This window comes from Camelus dromedarius, chromosome 8 (assembly GCF_036321535.1).
Source record: "Camelus dromedarius isolate mCamDro1 chromosome 8, mCamDro1.pat, whole genome shotgun sequence".
In the NCBI taxonomy this organism is placed as follows: Eukaryota; Metazoa; Chordata; class Mammalia; order Artiodactyla; family Camelidae; genus Camelus; species Camelus dromedarius.
In genome coordinates, this window is record NC_087443.1 from 6,317,234 (window position 1) to 6,334,059 (window position 16,826).

The 16,826-nt window shown below is 51.3% G+C and overlaps 1 protein-coding gene across 1 annotated transcript in view; it reads right to left on the reverse strand.

Annotated features, from left to right (window-relative positions):
* The window catches only part of C8H1orf198 (chromosome 8 C1orf198 homolog), a 31,401-nt gene extending 18,420 nt beyond the window's left edge, over nucleotides 1-12,981 (reverse strand). The window contains exon 1 of the mRNA XM_064487859.1: nucleotides 12,594-12,981. Within this exon, the coding sequence (XP_064343929.1) occupies nucleotides 12,594-12,926 (333 nt within the window). The 5' untranslated portion in view covers nucleotides 12,927-12,981. The remainder of the gene's footprint in view (nucleotides 1-12,593) is intronic.
* Between the last annotated feature and the right edge of the window lie 3,845 nt (nucleotides 12,982-16,826).

Below are 16,826 nucleotides of genomic sequence, written 5' to 3' on the forward strand. Positions count from 1 at the left end.
TTTGAAAAGAGCGCTGACATCTGAGCCCCCCTCCTTCGCCCAAAGTGCCTACCAAAGACCTGAAAGGCAATGATCAGCAAATCAATGCAGACAATGCCAATGGGATGCACGTGCCTAGTTATAAGAGGACTCAGATCACTCTGGCCCTAGAGCAGAGCAGCCCAGAAAGAGCCCTTCAGAGCAGTCACCGGCACTTTGACCTTGGATCCCCGAGGTTTCGCTTACTGCTCTAAACAAACGTTTGGAAAATCACCTTTCCTTGGCCACCCCTCCAACCTCCCAGCTGTCTTCCAGCACTAGCAAATGTCTCATCTGGGCCCAGCTTCTACTGGGGAGCACATTTTCTGAACCAAAAACTGGGACCCCCCTGGGCGATACAGACTGAAAATGGAGTAGAGCATTTTGAACGGAGACTGTCCTTGCATAAAGCCCCCCAGGCGTGCCGTGTCTTCCTCCCACGCAGGGGCACCCCCTGCCTCCCGAGCGAGGTTATCCGGCACCCCCTCCTCCAAGAAGAGAGCCAGCTGTGCAGAGGGCCCACCTCTCTCAGTGCCAACTCCATCTCCAGCCTCCAAGCTGTCTCCTGCCATTCCCAGCTGTCAGGCAAAACTTTAAAAAGAAGAGGGAACGTGGGCCACTGCACCCCTACTGGGAATTTCAGTGAGGCCCAAGTTACTTTTCAATGTACAAACTCTGTCCCTCCAAAAGTGGAAGCGGGCTGACGGCAGGGGTGTGAGTTAACAAGCCTTAGCTGCAGGGGCCTCCTGGGTCCAGGTCCCTGTGTGTGTGTGTGTGCCTGTGTGCGTGTGTTCAGGGGAGGGGAGGAGAGGGCAGTTGAGTTAAATGACCTGAAAGTCCTTAAAATTCTATGATCTCTAGACCTTTTAAGTGCCTCTTAGAAGCAATAAAACAAGAAGGACTTTGTTTTCAGATGGGAAAAATAAAGGTGGTTGATGGAAGGTAAGTTCCCTTTACTATAGATTTGGACCTGGGGAAAAAAAGCAAAGGAAAATCAACGACAAATGTTCTCCTTCTATCCGAGGGGGACAGCCAAGTGGCCACCTCAGGGGACAGAGGAAACGTGTGGTGATTTACTGGGCAGGCAGAGGTAGGGAAGGGAACAGGACCACTGGCCAAAAGCAGGACACACTGGAACTGGACATCCCTTCTCATGTGCCATGATCTATCCTCTGAATATTAATTATGCAGCTTGAAATCTGCAAAGATCACAATAATAACGTTTGGGGCTTTGGGAGGTGGGTGAACGCAAGACTCAGGGGAACAAAGATGCAGCCTGGAGTCTGGGGAGCCAGCGGGCTCACGTGGCTGCAGCCCGTACTGGCCGAAATTCCAAGGGGGCTGTAGACAGAGGGGGGGGGCCCTGTGATGCCCCCCCAACTTGGTGTCAAGTCAAAAATCTTCTGTTTGCTCCAGCAGGAAACCGAATCAAAGGGCAAATTCCTCAGATTTCCGCAATTCTGAGCTCATCAAAAATAATACTGCGCTGAACAGAAATAAATGTGCCAAACAAAAATGTGATTGAGGCTCTGATGTCAGGCGTTGGCTGCACACACCAGCTACAAAAAGCGTTGGCGGCAAGAGCAGGCTTTCCAAGCAGTCAGATGCAAACAGCATCGGAATTGCGAAGTGGCGACAGGCGTGCACGAATGCGCACACACGCAAGTGTGAGCATGCGACACAAACGATGCGATCTTTCTTCTCCGCCCACGGTGATCGGCAGGCAACCAAAACGTGGCCAGGCACATGCTGTTGACCGTCACACATGCTTTCTGTAGAACTGCCTAGAAGACTTCCCCCATCTGCCTCCCTGGCGCCCAGGATCAGAAATTACAGAAGCTTGAGATTTACAAATTTTAGCCACTATATATAAAAATAGATTTTTTTAAAAGTTTCTTCTGTAGAGCACAGGGAACTATGTTCAACATCTTGTAAGAACCTTCAGTGAAAAAAATATGAAAATCAATATATGCATGTATATACATGACTGGGACACTGTGTTGTACACCAGAAATGGACACATTGTAACTGAATGTACTTCAGTAAAAAAAAGAAAAGAAGAAAGAAACTACAGAAGCACCAAAACATGTCTGCTTAGACCACAGGACAACACTGGGTGGGCTTCATTTGGCCAAGAGTTATCCTTAGAGACAAACGCTCCATAAGACCAGACCAGACCAGAGACAACCCTGAGTCTCCCTGGAAATTTTTCTTCGGAGCGCAGCATGGGAAGAAGCCTCAGGTAACCAAATCCCAAAGAAACAGGACGAAAAGCGGAGGGGAAGCCACAGCTGGGCCACGGGACACGCGCCCTGATTGCCTGGCAAGTATCAGAGGCCAGCACAACACGGGGAGCCTCTGCAGGTCCCCATTCGGCCCCAAGGACTCCAGGATGGACACACATCCCGTTCTCTCTGTCCAAAGTCCCAGAGGCCTGCGCTCTCGCTCTCATCCAGAAAGTGTTCACCAAACACAGCGTTTACCTCCTCACAGAAACAGTGCTTTTGAAAAAAGAAGATCATTCTCTGCCTGTGGTGCCAGAATGCACACTCACGGAGAAGCTCCAGCAGCTACTACTCTGCTACTCTGTGCAGGGTGGATGCCGGCGTGTTTTATGATCTTTGTGGGGCCCAGACATTTTCACTTTTGGAGGCTGCAACCCGGGGCAGGCTGGCACCCACTCACGAGAGCTGACTGTGACATTTTCTGGCATTTTGAACCTGTTGTTAAACACAGTCATTGTGAAAAGTTAAATTATATAAACTTAGAGTTAAATATATGGTGTTAAAAACAAAAGTAATATACTTCGTACCCATAAGGATGGCTATTATTAAAAACACACACACACACACACAACAGAAAATAACAAGTGTTTGCAAGGATGTGGAGAAACTGGACCTTCATGTGTTGCTGGTTTGAATGTAAAATGGTGCAGCCACTATGGAAACAGCGTGGTGGTTCCTCAGAAAAATTAAACACAGAATTACACTGGATCCGGCAATTCAATGTTTAGGTATAGAGCCAAAAGAACAGACAGCAGGGACTTGAACAGATACTCGTATGCCTTTACTCACAATAGCCAAAACGTGGAAACACAAACATTCATCAACAGATGGATGAAGAAAATGTGGTACATACATCAACGAGTACCACTCAGCCTGAAGGAGAAAGGAAATTCTGACACGTGCCACAACCTTGAAGACGTCATGCTGAATGAAATAAGCCAGTCACAGCAGAGCGAATATTGCATGATTCCACTTATCTGAGGTACCCAGACTAGGCAAATTCACGGAGATAGAAAGCAGAGCTCACCAGCGGGGAGGAGAGGGAGGAATTTTTAAGAGGTACAGAGCTTCTCTTTGGGGTGATGGAGAAGTTCGAGAAATGACCGATGGTGACAGCTACATGACATTGTGAATGTACTAACTGTACACCTAGAAATGTTTAAAATGGTCAGTTTTGTGTTATCAGTATTTTATCACAACAAACAAAATCTGAAAAGGCTATACATTGTACCATTCCAACTATACAACATTCTGGAGAAGGTAAAATCACAGAGACAGTAAACAGATCAGTGGTTGCCAGCGTTAAACAGAAGGAGGAATGAAACGGGCAGAGCACAGAGCAGTTTCAGGGCTGTGAAAATACTCTGTACCAATACTGCAATGATGGACACTTTCCCCCAAACTCAGAGAAAATCCAACAGCAAGAGTAAACCCCAGTGTAAACTATGGACTTCGAACAATAATGATGTATGCGTCAGTGTAGGTTCATCCATAGTAACAAACATTCCACTCTGGTCAGGGGGTTGTTGATAGTGCAGGAGGATGTCCCTGTGTGACAGTAGGGTGTATGCCAGAAATCCATCCTTTCCATTTGCTTTTGCTGGGAAGCTAAAACGGCTCCCAAAATTAAAATTTATTTTTCAAAAAAGTGTCCCCCCAATCAAAAAAAAAAAAAACAAACCCCGTCAAAGGTAACAAATACTAAAACCATTATCTCTGAATTACTTTAGTCCATTTTGCTGTTACCTGCGCTCTTGAGGTTACTTACGTCCACGACATCCGCAGGATGGGAAGTGCACCTGTAACTCCACCCGATGGTGTCACTGCAGCTCCCTGACCCGCTCTGACCCAGTGGGCCACCTGGGGGCTTACAGCAGGCCCTGGGGGGACACCTCCCCGCCAGTCCGCAAGCTCTGCACATCAGGACTGCTCCCCGCACTGCCCCCCGCAGGCTGCAACCGACAGCAACCATGCTGAAATTCACCACGTTCTGCATTGCGTGTAATTGTTTACTGTTACACTTTTAAAGGATTTTAGTGATTTTGCTTTTGAAATTATTTGGTGACAAGCGACTAACTCCTCTACCACTGGTTGATTTCTCGGTCAGAGTGATGAGCATTCCAAAATGATTCTAAAATGAAAAACTCTGGACTTTTAAAATTCATTTCAAATGTGGAATGTTATCAATATTAGCCTCTCCTCTTAATGAAATGGACCAGGGACTCATAAGCCCTGTATTCTTTTATAATTTCTTTCCATTTTAGGGCTGGGGAATTTCATCAGGGCTCAAGCACGTGGGGTGGACAGTGCCTGCGGATGGCAGTCTACAACGGTGTCCCCTAGTGGTGTCCCCGGGTCAGCCTGAGGGAGTGGGGCCAGGAGCACAGACTTTTCAAAGCGGCTCTGAGCTTCCCCTGCACAAAGCCAGGCCACCGGCAGCCAGTGGACAGGAAGCGGTGCCTCTCCTGCCACATTCAGAGAATTGCTTCCGAAGTCTCATTTCCACCCCAGGCCTCTCTGAAGGACAACCTGGGCGCCTTTCTGTAACTGCAGTCTGAACAAACAGCACCTTCCCACAGATGCCCTCTCCCTGGCACACCTGTCCCAGGCAGCCAGGGGGACGGCCACCTCCTGGTCCTTACTGGTCTTGGGACGGAGACTCTCTGAAGAGCATCCCCAGCCTAGAGGTTCCAGGTCCGGCTGTAAATCAGTCACCAGGGTGCTGTCTTAACACGAAGACTGTGGGTCCCACCTGGCTCCGTTTTAAAAAACCAACAACTTCCCAGGTAATTCCAAAGCTCAGTCCTCCAAAAGGGCCCTGACTCTCTTCACGTCGGGGACACTTGGCCACGCAGACCGCACTGGCTGACCTCCGAGGCTCAGGGGCCCACCTCTGTCTGTCCAGGCCACCCCCCCGGACAGAGGCGGTCTCAATAAATACTGCGAGGTGACTCTCATCACCCCACAGTAAGGACTTCTGCTAAAGCAACCCGGGTTCAGGCTGCTCTCACGAGGGGTTTTCTGGGCCGGCTCTCACCAGCCTCACCTTGGAGCAGGCAAAGTCACACTCTGCGCGTGAGATAATCAACCAAGGCGAACAGACGGTCTCCTACTACGCTGCAAAGCTCCAGCAAATCAGGTTAAAAGGCTGCTTTCATTTCATGCTTCCCAGCGTTCACAGATCACATGAAACTCCTGCCACCACAGCACGTGAGAAATGCGGTGACCGCAAGCGGAAACGTTCCTGTGCAGCAGAGTCAGAATTCCGCGCGCCGTTGGTCAAATTTCTCCCCCAACCCAGAGAACTGAGTTTCTAAAAGTCAGAATCCCAACCATTAAGTTCCCCAGAAACACATCTCCTTTATCTCGAGTGACTCAGAGGCCGCATCAGGGTCCTGGAACCCTGCGAGGTGCTTGCTGGAACCACACGTTGTCACTGTCTTCCTGAAGTCCCTCAATTAGGGGAGTTTCTGGTTGACAGATGGGGCATCTTGGTGTCAGGGTAAGAACTTTAAACTGTGAAATACTGTAAGATAGAGAAAGGGGGTGGTACAGACACTCCCCCACGTCACCAACTGCCTCATCCCCCAGGGATGTCAGAGGCTGGGCCTCCCGGCACATCCAGCACAAAGCACATTCCTCGTGGTGAGCTGTTCAGTGTCAGGCTGTTCCTCAAAGACGCAGGAGCATCTTAAAAACAGTAGTGACGCAATCATGCTCCTTCATATTTAGCTAAATGAGCTGGAAGCGCGGGTCCACCAAAAACCTACACACGGCTGATTGTAGTGGCTTTATTCATAACTGCCAAAACTTGGAAGCAGCCCCGATGTCCTTCGGTAGGTGAACAGGGAAGTAAACTTGGTCCATCCAGAAGCTGAAATATCATTAAGCGCTAGAAAGAAATGAGCTCTCAAGTCATGAAAAGACATGGAGGAACCTCCAATGCATATGATTAAGTGAAAAAAAGCCAATCTGCAAAGGCTACTTACTGTATGATGCCAACTGTATGATGTGACATTCTGGAAAAAGGCAAAACCATGGAGACTAAAAGCCTCAGCTGGTGCCAGGGGCTGGAGGGGAGAGAGGGGTGAACGGAGGAGCACAGATTTTTAGGGCAGCGAAAAATACTCTGTATGGTACTGTCCTGATGGAATTGTGCCATCGGACATTTGTCCAAACCACAGGATGTACAGCACCAGGAGGGAGCCCTGATGTAAACTCTGGATTGGGGGCGAGGCCGATGTGTCAGAGCAGGTTCATCCCCTGTAACAGCTGCGCCACTCGGGGGGGGGGGGTGCTGACCCTGGGGGCGGCTGTGCCCATCGGGGAAGGGGTATACGGGAACTCTTTTGCACGTTCCACTCAATTTTGCTGGGAACCTAAACCTGCTCTAAAAAACTAAGTCTACTAAAAAAAAAAAAAAAAAAAGGGGGAGGAGTGAGGAAGAAGAACATGCTCTTTTAACCAACTGCTTATTCTTAGGGGCTACTGTTTATCTATTTATGGACTAGAAGCTTTCCCTTTTGACTTGTAATATATTTAACTCTGCTGAGATAAGACGGTTTCCATCGCTGTAAGTCCAAAACTGCAGTTTCAACAACAGAAAAGCAGTTACGATCTAATGACTGGGCAGGGTCTACCATGAACACAGATTCAGAAACTCAGGCCTCCACAGACCTCAGCAGAAACAAAACCTCGGCGCCGACGTGGTGACGGGAGGAGCGATGGCGTGGCGGGGATGTCTAAAGAAATGAACAGGAGGATGAGCAGGAAGTTTCAACAGACAGGTCTGGCCTTGAATTTTTTTTTTTTTTTTTTTTTTTTTTTTTTTGCCAGGACTAAGGGACTCTCTCGCTTAGTGGCTCCTGTCAATTACAAGATGACGCCACACCTACCAACATGCTTCCCAGCTCTTCCCCCTCCCCTGCTCCATGACCATGAACCTGTCATTTCATTTCTTTGCAAAACCTGTTCCCTGGCAGCCTCTGGGCCACACGCCCTCGGGAGCCAGGGAGAGACCGTGTCCCTGCCTCAGCTCCCAGGGCCACCTGTTCCACGCCCTCCCTCCCAGGGAGCCCAGCTCTGCAGGGTACAAGGCCAGGTGCTGCCCTGGGCAGAGGACCGTCCATCTGAAAGAAGAAGCCTGTGGAAGAGGCCCCACAGCCTCGCCCTCGAGGCCCGTGGAAATGGACTGGACTCATGGCCACGTTTTCAAGTCCTGCCTGGAGCCAGGGCACAGACCCCAGGAACAGGGACACAAAAAGCCACATCCACTCTGTCATCTTTTCTAAAAGAATGCATGCGTCTGCCAGATGGAAGGTGGAAATCATAATTACACATTCCACCTTACTTAAAAAAAACAAGTCCAAATTACTGAGAAAGCAATTCTCCAACTTCGTGCTTTTTCCCCAAAGGCTGAAAAAAGAAAGTCAAGCTGCCGAAGTGGAAAGGAAAGAGGGGACCTGACAGGTCACAGGTCATCAGGAAGCCACGTCTCCAAACAAACTCAAATCTAAAAAGGATCTAATAACTGAGGAAGGTTCTGGAAGGACACTGCCAACTGCTTCACAATGCTGCTTTGTTCTGCACTGTTTGAAACTTTTAACAGTAACATACAGGTATGTTATTTTATAAACTATGTAACAATTTAATTAGTTTATTTTAAAACACAAACATGCAGGCTGGCCTGAGGAGTGGGGGTGAGGGGGCCCTTCGCCGGCAGCCCAGAAGGCCTGGGTTGGACGACATGGGCTCAGCGAGGTCCGCTGGACTTGGGTTTTCCATACTGGCCCCTGGCCTCCTGAGTTCTTCAGAGACAGGGGCTTCTTCAGCCAGCGGAGAGCAGGAGCTGGGTGGGCAGTGGGGCTGGGCAAAGCCGCGGGGCCTGCAGAGGCCTGCGGAAGGTGTCCAGGAGTCAAGGAGGCCGAGACTCAGCCCCAGAAAAAGAGATGCAGGTCGGGAGGAGTAAGAGACATGCCAGCCAGCGGGAACCAGTGGCAGGAATGTTAGGGATGGTGCCAGAGGAACACCTCCTCCCGACAGCAGCTGGTCACACTAAGCTGCTGAACAGGGGCTCGGGGTGTCTGACTCCAAGGCTTTAAAACTCCGTGTTCTCTGGCACGCAAAATCCAGATCAGGGCCTCTGGGGCTGGCACCTGCAAACAGCCTTCCTGCCCGAGGTGAAAGGGGTGGGCAGGTGCACAAGAAGCAGACTTCTGGGTCACCTGCAGAGGGCCTATTCGGAGCTAAGAATGCAGCGTGGAGCTCAGAACCCGGTCACTCTCACCAGTGCGCCCACATCCTGCTGGATGGGTGGCAGGAGTTTGGGAGTCCCGGGCAGGGAGCAGAGAGCAACACATTTCTAAAAACTCAGGGGGTTTTTTGGTTTGTTTGGTTGGTTTTGCTGTCTGGTGACAGGGATCAGCAGAAGCAGACTGGCATGATGGCGAAATCCCTCTAAAATGAAAACCCTTCATCTCCCCAGTGGGGCATTCCAAAACTTTTACTGCCAGAGGAGGAACGTGATAATCGAGAGGCGCAGGGAAAGTCAGGCGGTTAAAAGCACCAGTTTGCAAACATGCCTTCATGGTGGTGGTCAGACCAAGAACTTGACCCCAGGGGCCTGCCTCAACATCTCTGTCTGTTCCAACCAAGGCCTGTGAGCCGGAAGCCCCGTGAGCCCCCCACTCATGGAGGGAGAACCTCGCCACCCAAAGAGGGCAGCCTTGCTGGCGGCGGGCGGGACCAGAACCGGGTGAGGGGACGCCCAGTGCCCCTCCTTTGTTGCTGAGAGGGCAGCACCTCCAGATTCTGGGCGCAGGAGGGGCTCGGGGAGCTGATGGGAGCGGGGCAGCAGGTGGGGCTGGTGTCCTCGCGTTGAAGCTGCACTGAGATCATGTGTTCACGTGGGGGGATCTTTAAAGGAGTTCGTGAGACTGTGAGAAGGTTAAGCACCCCCAGAGCGTGAAAGGCTCTCGTTTCCAATACAACAGGCTTTGAGCAATCGTCACTCGATTGATGGCCAAGGTGGTAAGAACCTAAGCACCGATAAGACCCCCTCACGGCTTCAAAGTTCAAAGGCAGCCAGCCTCCATCTCTGCGGCAGGTGCGTCATCCCGGCAAGGGTGGATCTGGGCCTGGACCCTGGTCTTCTTGCTTTACAGATATCCAGGATCAAAACGAACACACAGATGACACGCTGCCACACCTGTCGTACGCAGAACAGCCCCACGTGGGCCACGTGGCCGTGTGAGCCGAGCTCCGACCACGCTCTCAGCCTCCAGGATCCGTGACCATGAACACACAAGCAAGTTTCCACTTGCTGTTCCCGAAACTCAACCATGACTCGATGATGGTCACGTTCAGAGGCTACATTTGCATGACGTGATGTAATACACTGCTGTGGGGGTGGGGGAGAGGGCAATCAGAGAAACAGGCACCGTCCTTGTCCTTCAGGGTAGCTGAAAGGGGGCACAGTCTGAGGCTGGTGACCAGGAGCAGACCGCATCACGTCCACACAGTGGACAGAGCCCACCGAGCTTTCAAACATGCGCCCCGAGGCACAGCCCCAGCGCTGACCAGGGAGCAGCGCCTTCTCACAGGGAACTCCAGGCTCAACGACATGAGCAATTTACTCATTTCATGAGAGTCAGTGATTTTCCAAAGTGGACGCGGAGAGATTGGCTGAAGCCTTAACCTTCTCACCATCACAACCATTTCTCAGTCCCATCGGCCTTTCACACCCATCATCTCTATGACCATCCTGGTAATGTTCTTCCCATTGTAGAGGCGGGAACACTGAAGCTCAGAGAGGCTAGGGACTGACCATGGTCAAAAGGAGAGCCAAAATTCAAACCGCAGGCTGACGGCCACACCCAGGCGCTTTCGAGTGCAGCCTGAGGAAAAGCCCTGGGAACACAGTATCCCCGGTGGTCTTTCCCAAGTATCAGCGAGAGACCCACCCTGCTTGTTAGCCAAGGTCAGCCATTGGCTCAATCAAGAGCTGTGGTTCACCTGAGCACTCAGCCATCCATCAGCTGGCGGCCTGTGGATGCTGGGGGTGGTGCAGCTGGCTGGGCACTAGAGGGCACTGGGGAGCACTCTCCGCTTCGTGATTAGCTGTGGAGGCCTCTGGGACCACTTCCCAAGACAGAACAAACAGGAAGTGGCCACTAGGCCACTCTGTCCAGCAGCCTCCCCAGGGGTTGCCCCCTACCATGTCCTTATCCACCACTCCTTATGCCCAGGAGCCAGCCCTCCTCCATGCGTGGCCCTCCTCCTAGGCATGAGACCACCGGCTCCATTTTGGTGCCAACTTCCTGCCAAGTCCCAAGAACACACCTTAAACTCTCCAGTGCAGTTAAACCACAGAGCCATGGCAGGCAAAAATACACCCTGGGCAACGTTCCTCCGTACCTCTCCTCAAACTCAGTGTGTCTCTGTCTCTCTGCCACCTGTGCTGCGAGGTCGGTCAGAGGCATTCCGGGACATTCTCACAGCCCTTTTTGCAGAGCTGAGGTTAGTTCTGAAGAACAGGGCTGATCTGCTCCTAGAAGGACGTGCAGGTGTCCGAGCAAAACGTTCTGCTGGCTGTTAAATCGCGTTGGGTTGACAAATTCACAAGGAGCTCAGTCTGGTGCCTAGTCAAGGAATCAGGGCACAAAACAACTCCCCTTATCAGCAATCCTGGACCCTTACATGGCGTGGGGGTTTTGGTGATGGGCGAGCATGCGGATATTCTTAGCCGGACAGCAAGCTAAGGGAAAATGACAGTCACTCTCCAACATCTGTAAGTACTTGCAGGTTTATTTCCTCTCAGTTATTCATTCATGACTTTTCCAAAGAGGGGCTGCCTGCTTTTCCATCACCCAAGGCTCAGCACCAACACTGCAGACGTCTTTGAAGAGATGCAGATTTTCACACTAAAAATGTTTCAGCTCTAGGAATACATTTTAAACCTATATTCTCATCCCTTCCGTTCACCACACCCTGGTTTTTCCTGGCAAAGCCTTCGGAGTTTAAAATCTAAAGAATAAGGCAATGTCGCCAGCATATTTCTGTCCTCTCACACTTCCCTCGCAGTAAAGTGGGTTTATGACCACAAACATTTTGTATTAATAAATGTCTCAGCACACCCACGCTTGAAAATCAGATTTAAACCTCATTCCTAACTAGAATTCTTTCCACAGTCCACAGCTTCCTCAGAAAACCTCTCCAAGCCCAGCCCCTCCCCCTGCAGCCTCTCGGCCCCCACAGGATGTGGCTTTCGCTGTATATGTCTCTTTGTATACGTCTCCCTCCCTTTGCCTTTGACCCTCCTGGCAAAAGTTGAGTTTGAAAGACCAAAGAGCCGCAGATTCTAATGGCAGCGAACAGGTTTTAGTTAAACACATTTCCAAGAAAAAGACCAACTTTCTGAGCAGCACAGAAGGCCTGAGTCTCCCAAGTTTGTGACTTAGTATGGTCACCCTTGAGTTTTTTCTTGTGTTGTTTCAGTGTTTTTCCTTCACCATGACCCTCTAGAAGTCCCAGCACAGCGTCTGGGTCAGAGATCCAGGCATGCCCTTATATGTACCAAAGGCTCAAGAGAGCTCATTTCAATGCATCCCTTAGATTTGGGTTAGAAAAAGGGGGCCGCCATGCCCACCCCTAAAACAAAGCTGGATGTCAGGCTCACTCGGAAACATCCCAGGAAACATCTTGGGTTTCACCTCCTGATCTTGGAAGGCACCTCTTCCCTCTTGTCATCTTGCTTGACAATTTCACTCTCCTCACACAGCTCATCACAAATATTAATATTAATACATATCATTTGCTGACCGCATTCCCTGGCAGGCGTGGGGTGGGTACTATTACTCCCAGTTCAGGGGCTGGGAGTTGGGGTAGGGAGGGGGGAACTGAGGCTCTAAGAGGTTAGGTCACTTGCAGCCAGACAGCTCAGTGGCAGAGCGGATTGGAACCCAGACTTGCCTGGCTTAAAATCCCTTGCTGTTTCCACTTTGGTCTGCAGCTCCGGGAGAAGTCTCGGGACCCATGCTGCCCGGCGGGGCAGGTCTAGACCGCGGGTCTTGAATGACCTCCTCCTCTCGACGATCCTCCACAAACTCCCCCAGGGATCCCCCCACCCCACAGACCTCCGGCTCCGGCCCCCGCCCAACCCACCGCGCTCCTTCGGCTTCACTCCAGCCCCTGCCCGCACGCCCGGCTGGGGCTGCTTCTCGGGGCAGGTGTCCGCCGGGCCGGGGGCGCCTCGGGGCGTGGAAGGGGGGAACTCGCCCGGCGAGCACCTACCTCGTCCCCGAAGCGCACCACCTTCTGGCCGGTGGGCCCGCGCAGGCCGGGGAAGCGCGCGAGCTCCTCGGGGTCCCCGGGGTCGCGGGGCGCCGGGGCGCTCGGCCCCACCAGGCACCGGTCGATGATCTCGTCCTGCTGCGCTGGCGGCAGCCGCGCCCACTCGGGCCCGTACTTCTCCCGGATCCTCTCCTTGTCCTGCATGATCTTCCTGGCCATGGGGCTCAGCGACGAGAAGTAGGTGAAGCGCTTCCGCTCCCTGTCATCCAGAGGCCGGTTCCCGCTCATGACGGCCGAGCGCGAGGCCGCGATCGCCGCCGCCATGGACGCCATGCCCGGCCTGCCGGCCGCTCCCCGCCCGCGCCGCGCCCGCCCCGGCCCCCGCCCCTCGGCCGGAGCACCGCCCCCGCCCTCGCCCCGCCCCCGCCCCGCCCCCCGCACGGCGCCCTTCCCCCCCCGGGACCCCGGCGCCCCGCTGCGCCCGGGCGCCCGGCCTCCCGAGCCCGCCCAATCCCTGCAGTCCCGCCCCCCGCGCGCCCGCCCTACTCCGGGGACCCCGCCCTCTGCGCCCCACTGCTTCCGGGAACCCCGCCCTCCGCGACCCCTACTCTCGGGAACCCCGCCTCCCGTGTCCGCCCACCTCGGGAACCCCGCCTTCCCCCCTTGCGACCCCCTCGCGGCTCCCAGGTCCTGCGGATCTGCTCTCTGCTGGGTTCCCGTGGTACCCCACTTTTCGCGGCTCCCCTTGGCCAGCTCAGGAGGTGGCTGGCGGGTCCCCAAGTCCGCGCCTGGCGGTCTGACAGGATTGCTGGTGGTGACCGCCATAGCGCCACGTGGTCACTTGTTTGACAAAGGAAACTTTTTTCTCGCTCTGATGTGCCTGAGAAAGCCCGGCAATTCTGGACCGAGCCACCGGCCGCCCTACTCCTGCTCTGTCCCTTTCCCCGTTGAGCCATCGCCTTCGCTTTCTTTGCGCCGTCCCAAGACCTGCGCCAAGGTCCTGGCGCCCCGAGCTGACAGCAGGGGTGGGCTCCGGGCAGCGCGGGCGCCGAAGGGGCGAGCTGGGAAGACTGCATCAGTGTGGGGAGTGTTGAAAAAAAGCCAGTTGCCGCGCCTCCTAAAGAGACCGAGGAGTAAAACGAAGGGCCAGGTAGCTCATCATGACTTCCCCTAAATAAGGGAGTTTGGAACTGCAGGACAGCCGGCGGGCCGGCGCACCTATACTTGGTTTTGCTTTTGCAAGTGAAGAGGTTTTCCCCAAGCCCTGCCGCGTGGCCTTCGCTTTCTCCTAGATTTCTCTTGGAATCTCAGAAATCACAAGAACTCTCGGCAACTCGATGTTTGGAAAAAAAAACTCAAGAGCGGCTGAAAGTTTTCATAGCCAGGCAGAGAAGAGGCATCTCAACAGTGGGGGCCAGGTTTGCCGTTTTGAAGTGTGTCCAGAGCGCAGCGACTAAAATTATACAGAGCCCTCATCTGCTCTAGTCTCTGACTGATTTGAGCAAGACTGTAACAGGTCTCAGATGAGAATTAAATGTCCACGTTTAAAACAAAAAACTGCTCATCGGCTGTGACTTAGGGTCTTTGCCTCTGAAGCAACATTTGGATCATTCTGAAACTTGTATACTGTTATAAATCAATGTTCCCACATACACAAAAAATAATAAAACACTTGGATAATTCTGAACACAGTCATAGAAATAGCTTGCAACGTTCTGTTTTAAATGTGAGATGGTCTTATCTTCTGGCCCAGAATTCCTAAGAAAATATTTTTAGAATGTCATGAATGCAACAAGCTCTGCAATAAAAGATAGTGCTATCAACAATGTTATCAGCGTAATATATTCAAAAGCCACCAAATAATGTAGCCTGTGGGGGGTTTTTGGGGGGAGTAATTAGGTTTAGTTATCTATTTTTTTCTTGGAGGTACTAGGGATTGAACCCAGGACCTTGTGCATGCTAGGCATACACTCTACCACTGAGCTACACCCTCCCCCTCAAGTAAGGTGTCCTGGATCACACAGTATGTGAAGGATCATTTGTGAAGCCAGGAGGTTGAGGGTTTTGTTACTATCCTGTCTCTAAGTCGATGCTACACAGGCTACCCTGAATTGCACTTTCTCCCCTCTACCCCTTGTTTAATAAAATGGATGATGTTTAAAGATGTATTTTTGAAATTTAATTAGCATCTCTGAGGTTGCTTTGAAATTCACCTAGGAAGCCTTCTGTGCTGTTAGAAACTTGGTCCCATGTGGTTTTCACAGCAAAATAAACGTTGTTTGCAAAAAAATCACAACCCGATTAAGTGTTTCAGATCAAATATAATTTATTGCCCGAGAAGTCATAATATAAATATAATATGAGATAAATCAGGGACATGATCCGGGTGAAAAGAAAGAAAATTTCTTCCAGATTATAAGAGGAAACTGAGGGGAACTAAAAGACTCTAACAAGTGACTTCGCTGAAATTTGGACATAGATAGATAGATGGATAGACAGATATAAATTCAGTCCAGAGGAGAAATAAAGATAACCAAACTCCAAATATGTAATAAGGTAAACAGTGGGATGCTTCCAGTGTTGAGCAGCTTCTCTGCAAGAATTGGGGTGGAGGCCTCATCCTTTGTGGATCTGGTTTACTCAGTGGATTCTTCACAAAGTGTAGAGCCGAGCATACGGTCCCTGACTGTCTGAAACGCCTTAAAATCTTGCAGCGGGCCAAAGAGCAGTCCTTTAATAATCAGCATCTCATTGAGGCACTTGCACTTCCCGCTAAGTACCAGGGCGAGGGGTAGGAAGGGTGTGAACACGGAGAGAATACAGTTATTTTTACTAGATCTGTGGGCGATGGGCGATCAGTATTCCAAGCAAGGTCGGCTCTTCAGGACCTTAAGGTGCTGTTTGTTCCTGGAATGCCTTTCTTAGAAATTATGGAGACACCCAACAAGTGCTTTAACTAAGGATTAAACTTACTGTCTTGACTGTGGGGTTCTTCCTCGGCAAGGACCGTTTTCAGCTATTTTTCTCAGACAAGTTCTGTAGTCCCCACCAGAATGTAAACACCACAGCAGGGGGAACCTTGTCTGTCTTGTTTACTCTAGGGAACAACAATGCCTGATTCAAAGTCAGGGCACAATGACTATTTGTCAAACGAATTATGAATGAATAAATGAAGAACGAATGAACATTATTACAGAGCTCACATTATTATCCCCTCTTTACGGGTGAGAATACTGAGTCATAAGGAAAAAACTCATCACCCCTCATAGTTGGGGATGGAGCTGAGATTCACAGGGGTTCCTTTGCTCTTTGTTAAATCTCTAACCTTAGATAAATGTGTCTATGGTTAATTACTGGATTGTTAATAATAAACTGGGTTTATGGCTGCAGTTTATTAAAGCTTCTAAATTACTCATTAGTGAAACAGCACTAATTTTTTCAGCATAATAACTGAATACCCAAGATGATGACCAGTGTTTCCATTACACGTCTGACATCTTGGCTAACAGTTGCAGCCCTGAAACTCATCTCCCTAGGTCAGCCCCTCTTTTTAAAAACCTATTGACAGACACACAAAGAGCAAGGCCATCCCCTAGGGCTGAAGGTCGCCCTGGGGTCAACTCTGGGAGACCGGAGGCTGACAAGATTTAACGGCTTTGGGGAAAAGCCGAGCAGCAATGAAGTAGGGTGCCCCTGGCCACCACGGAGGTGCTAACAACCTGGCGAAGCCTCTTCATTTTTGAGCTGGGGACAACTGTACCAACTTTCTTGGGCAGCATGTCAAATGAGAGAGGATGACACATGAAAGGTCCTCTGTCCCCCATGCTAGTGAAGCCAGCCCTCTGACCTGGAGTCCACCTGGCTGGCGTGTGCTGTACCTGTCGTGGTTCCCGGGAGGTAGGTCCCCCTGGTGGTCATGTGTGGTATTTCAGGACTTGGGTCTTAGCTGAAGACAAGGGCATGCTCCCTCCTCTCCCTGTCAGGGCTCCCCCTCCAGTGCCTACATCACAGCGGACAGTCAAGTAGGCTCTTAGTACAAAGGTCTAGTGAATGAGTTCATTGTCCCAAACAAATCATTTTTGAGCCCACCCTCCCCAGGACGACCCCGCCAGGTCATGAGAGACCACAGGGCAAGCATTCTAGTCCTGCTCCTAAGAGCCAAGTCTAACATTTTGCAAGCTGGTTATTGAAGGTGGCGGTGAAAATCCAGGCACGGTGGCAAACGTGACAGTT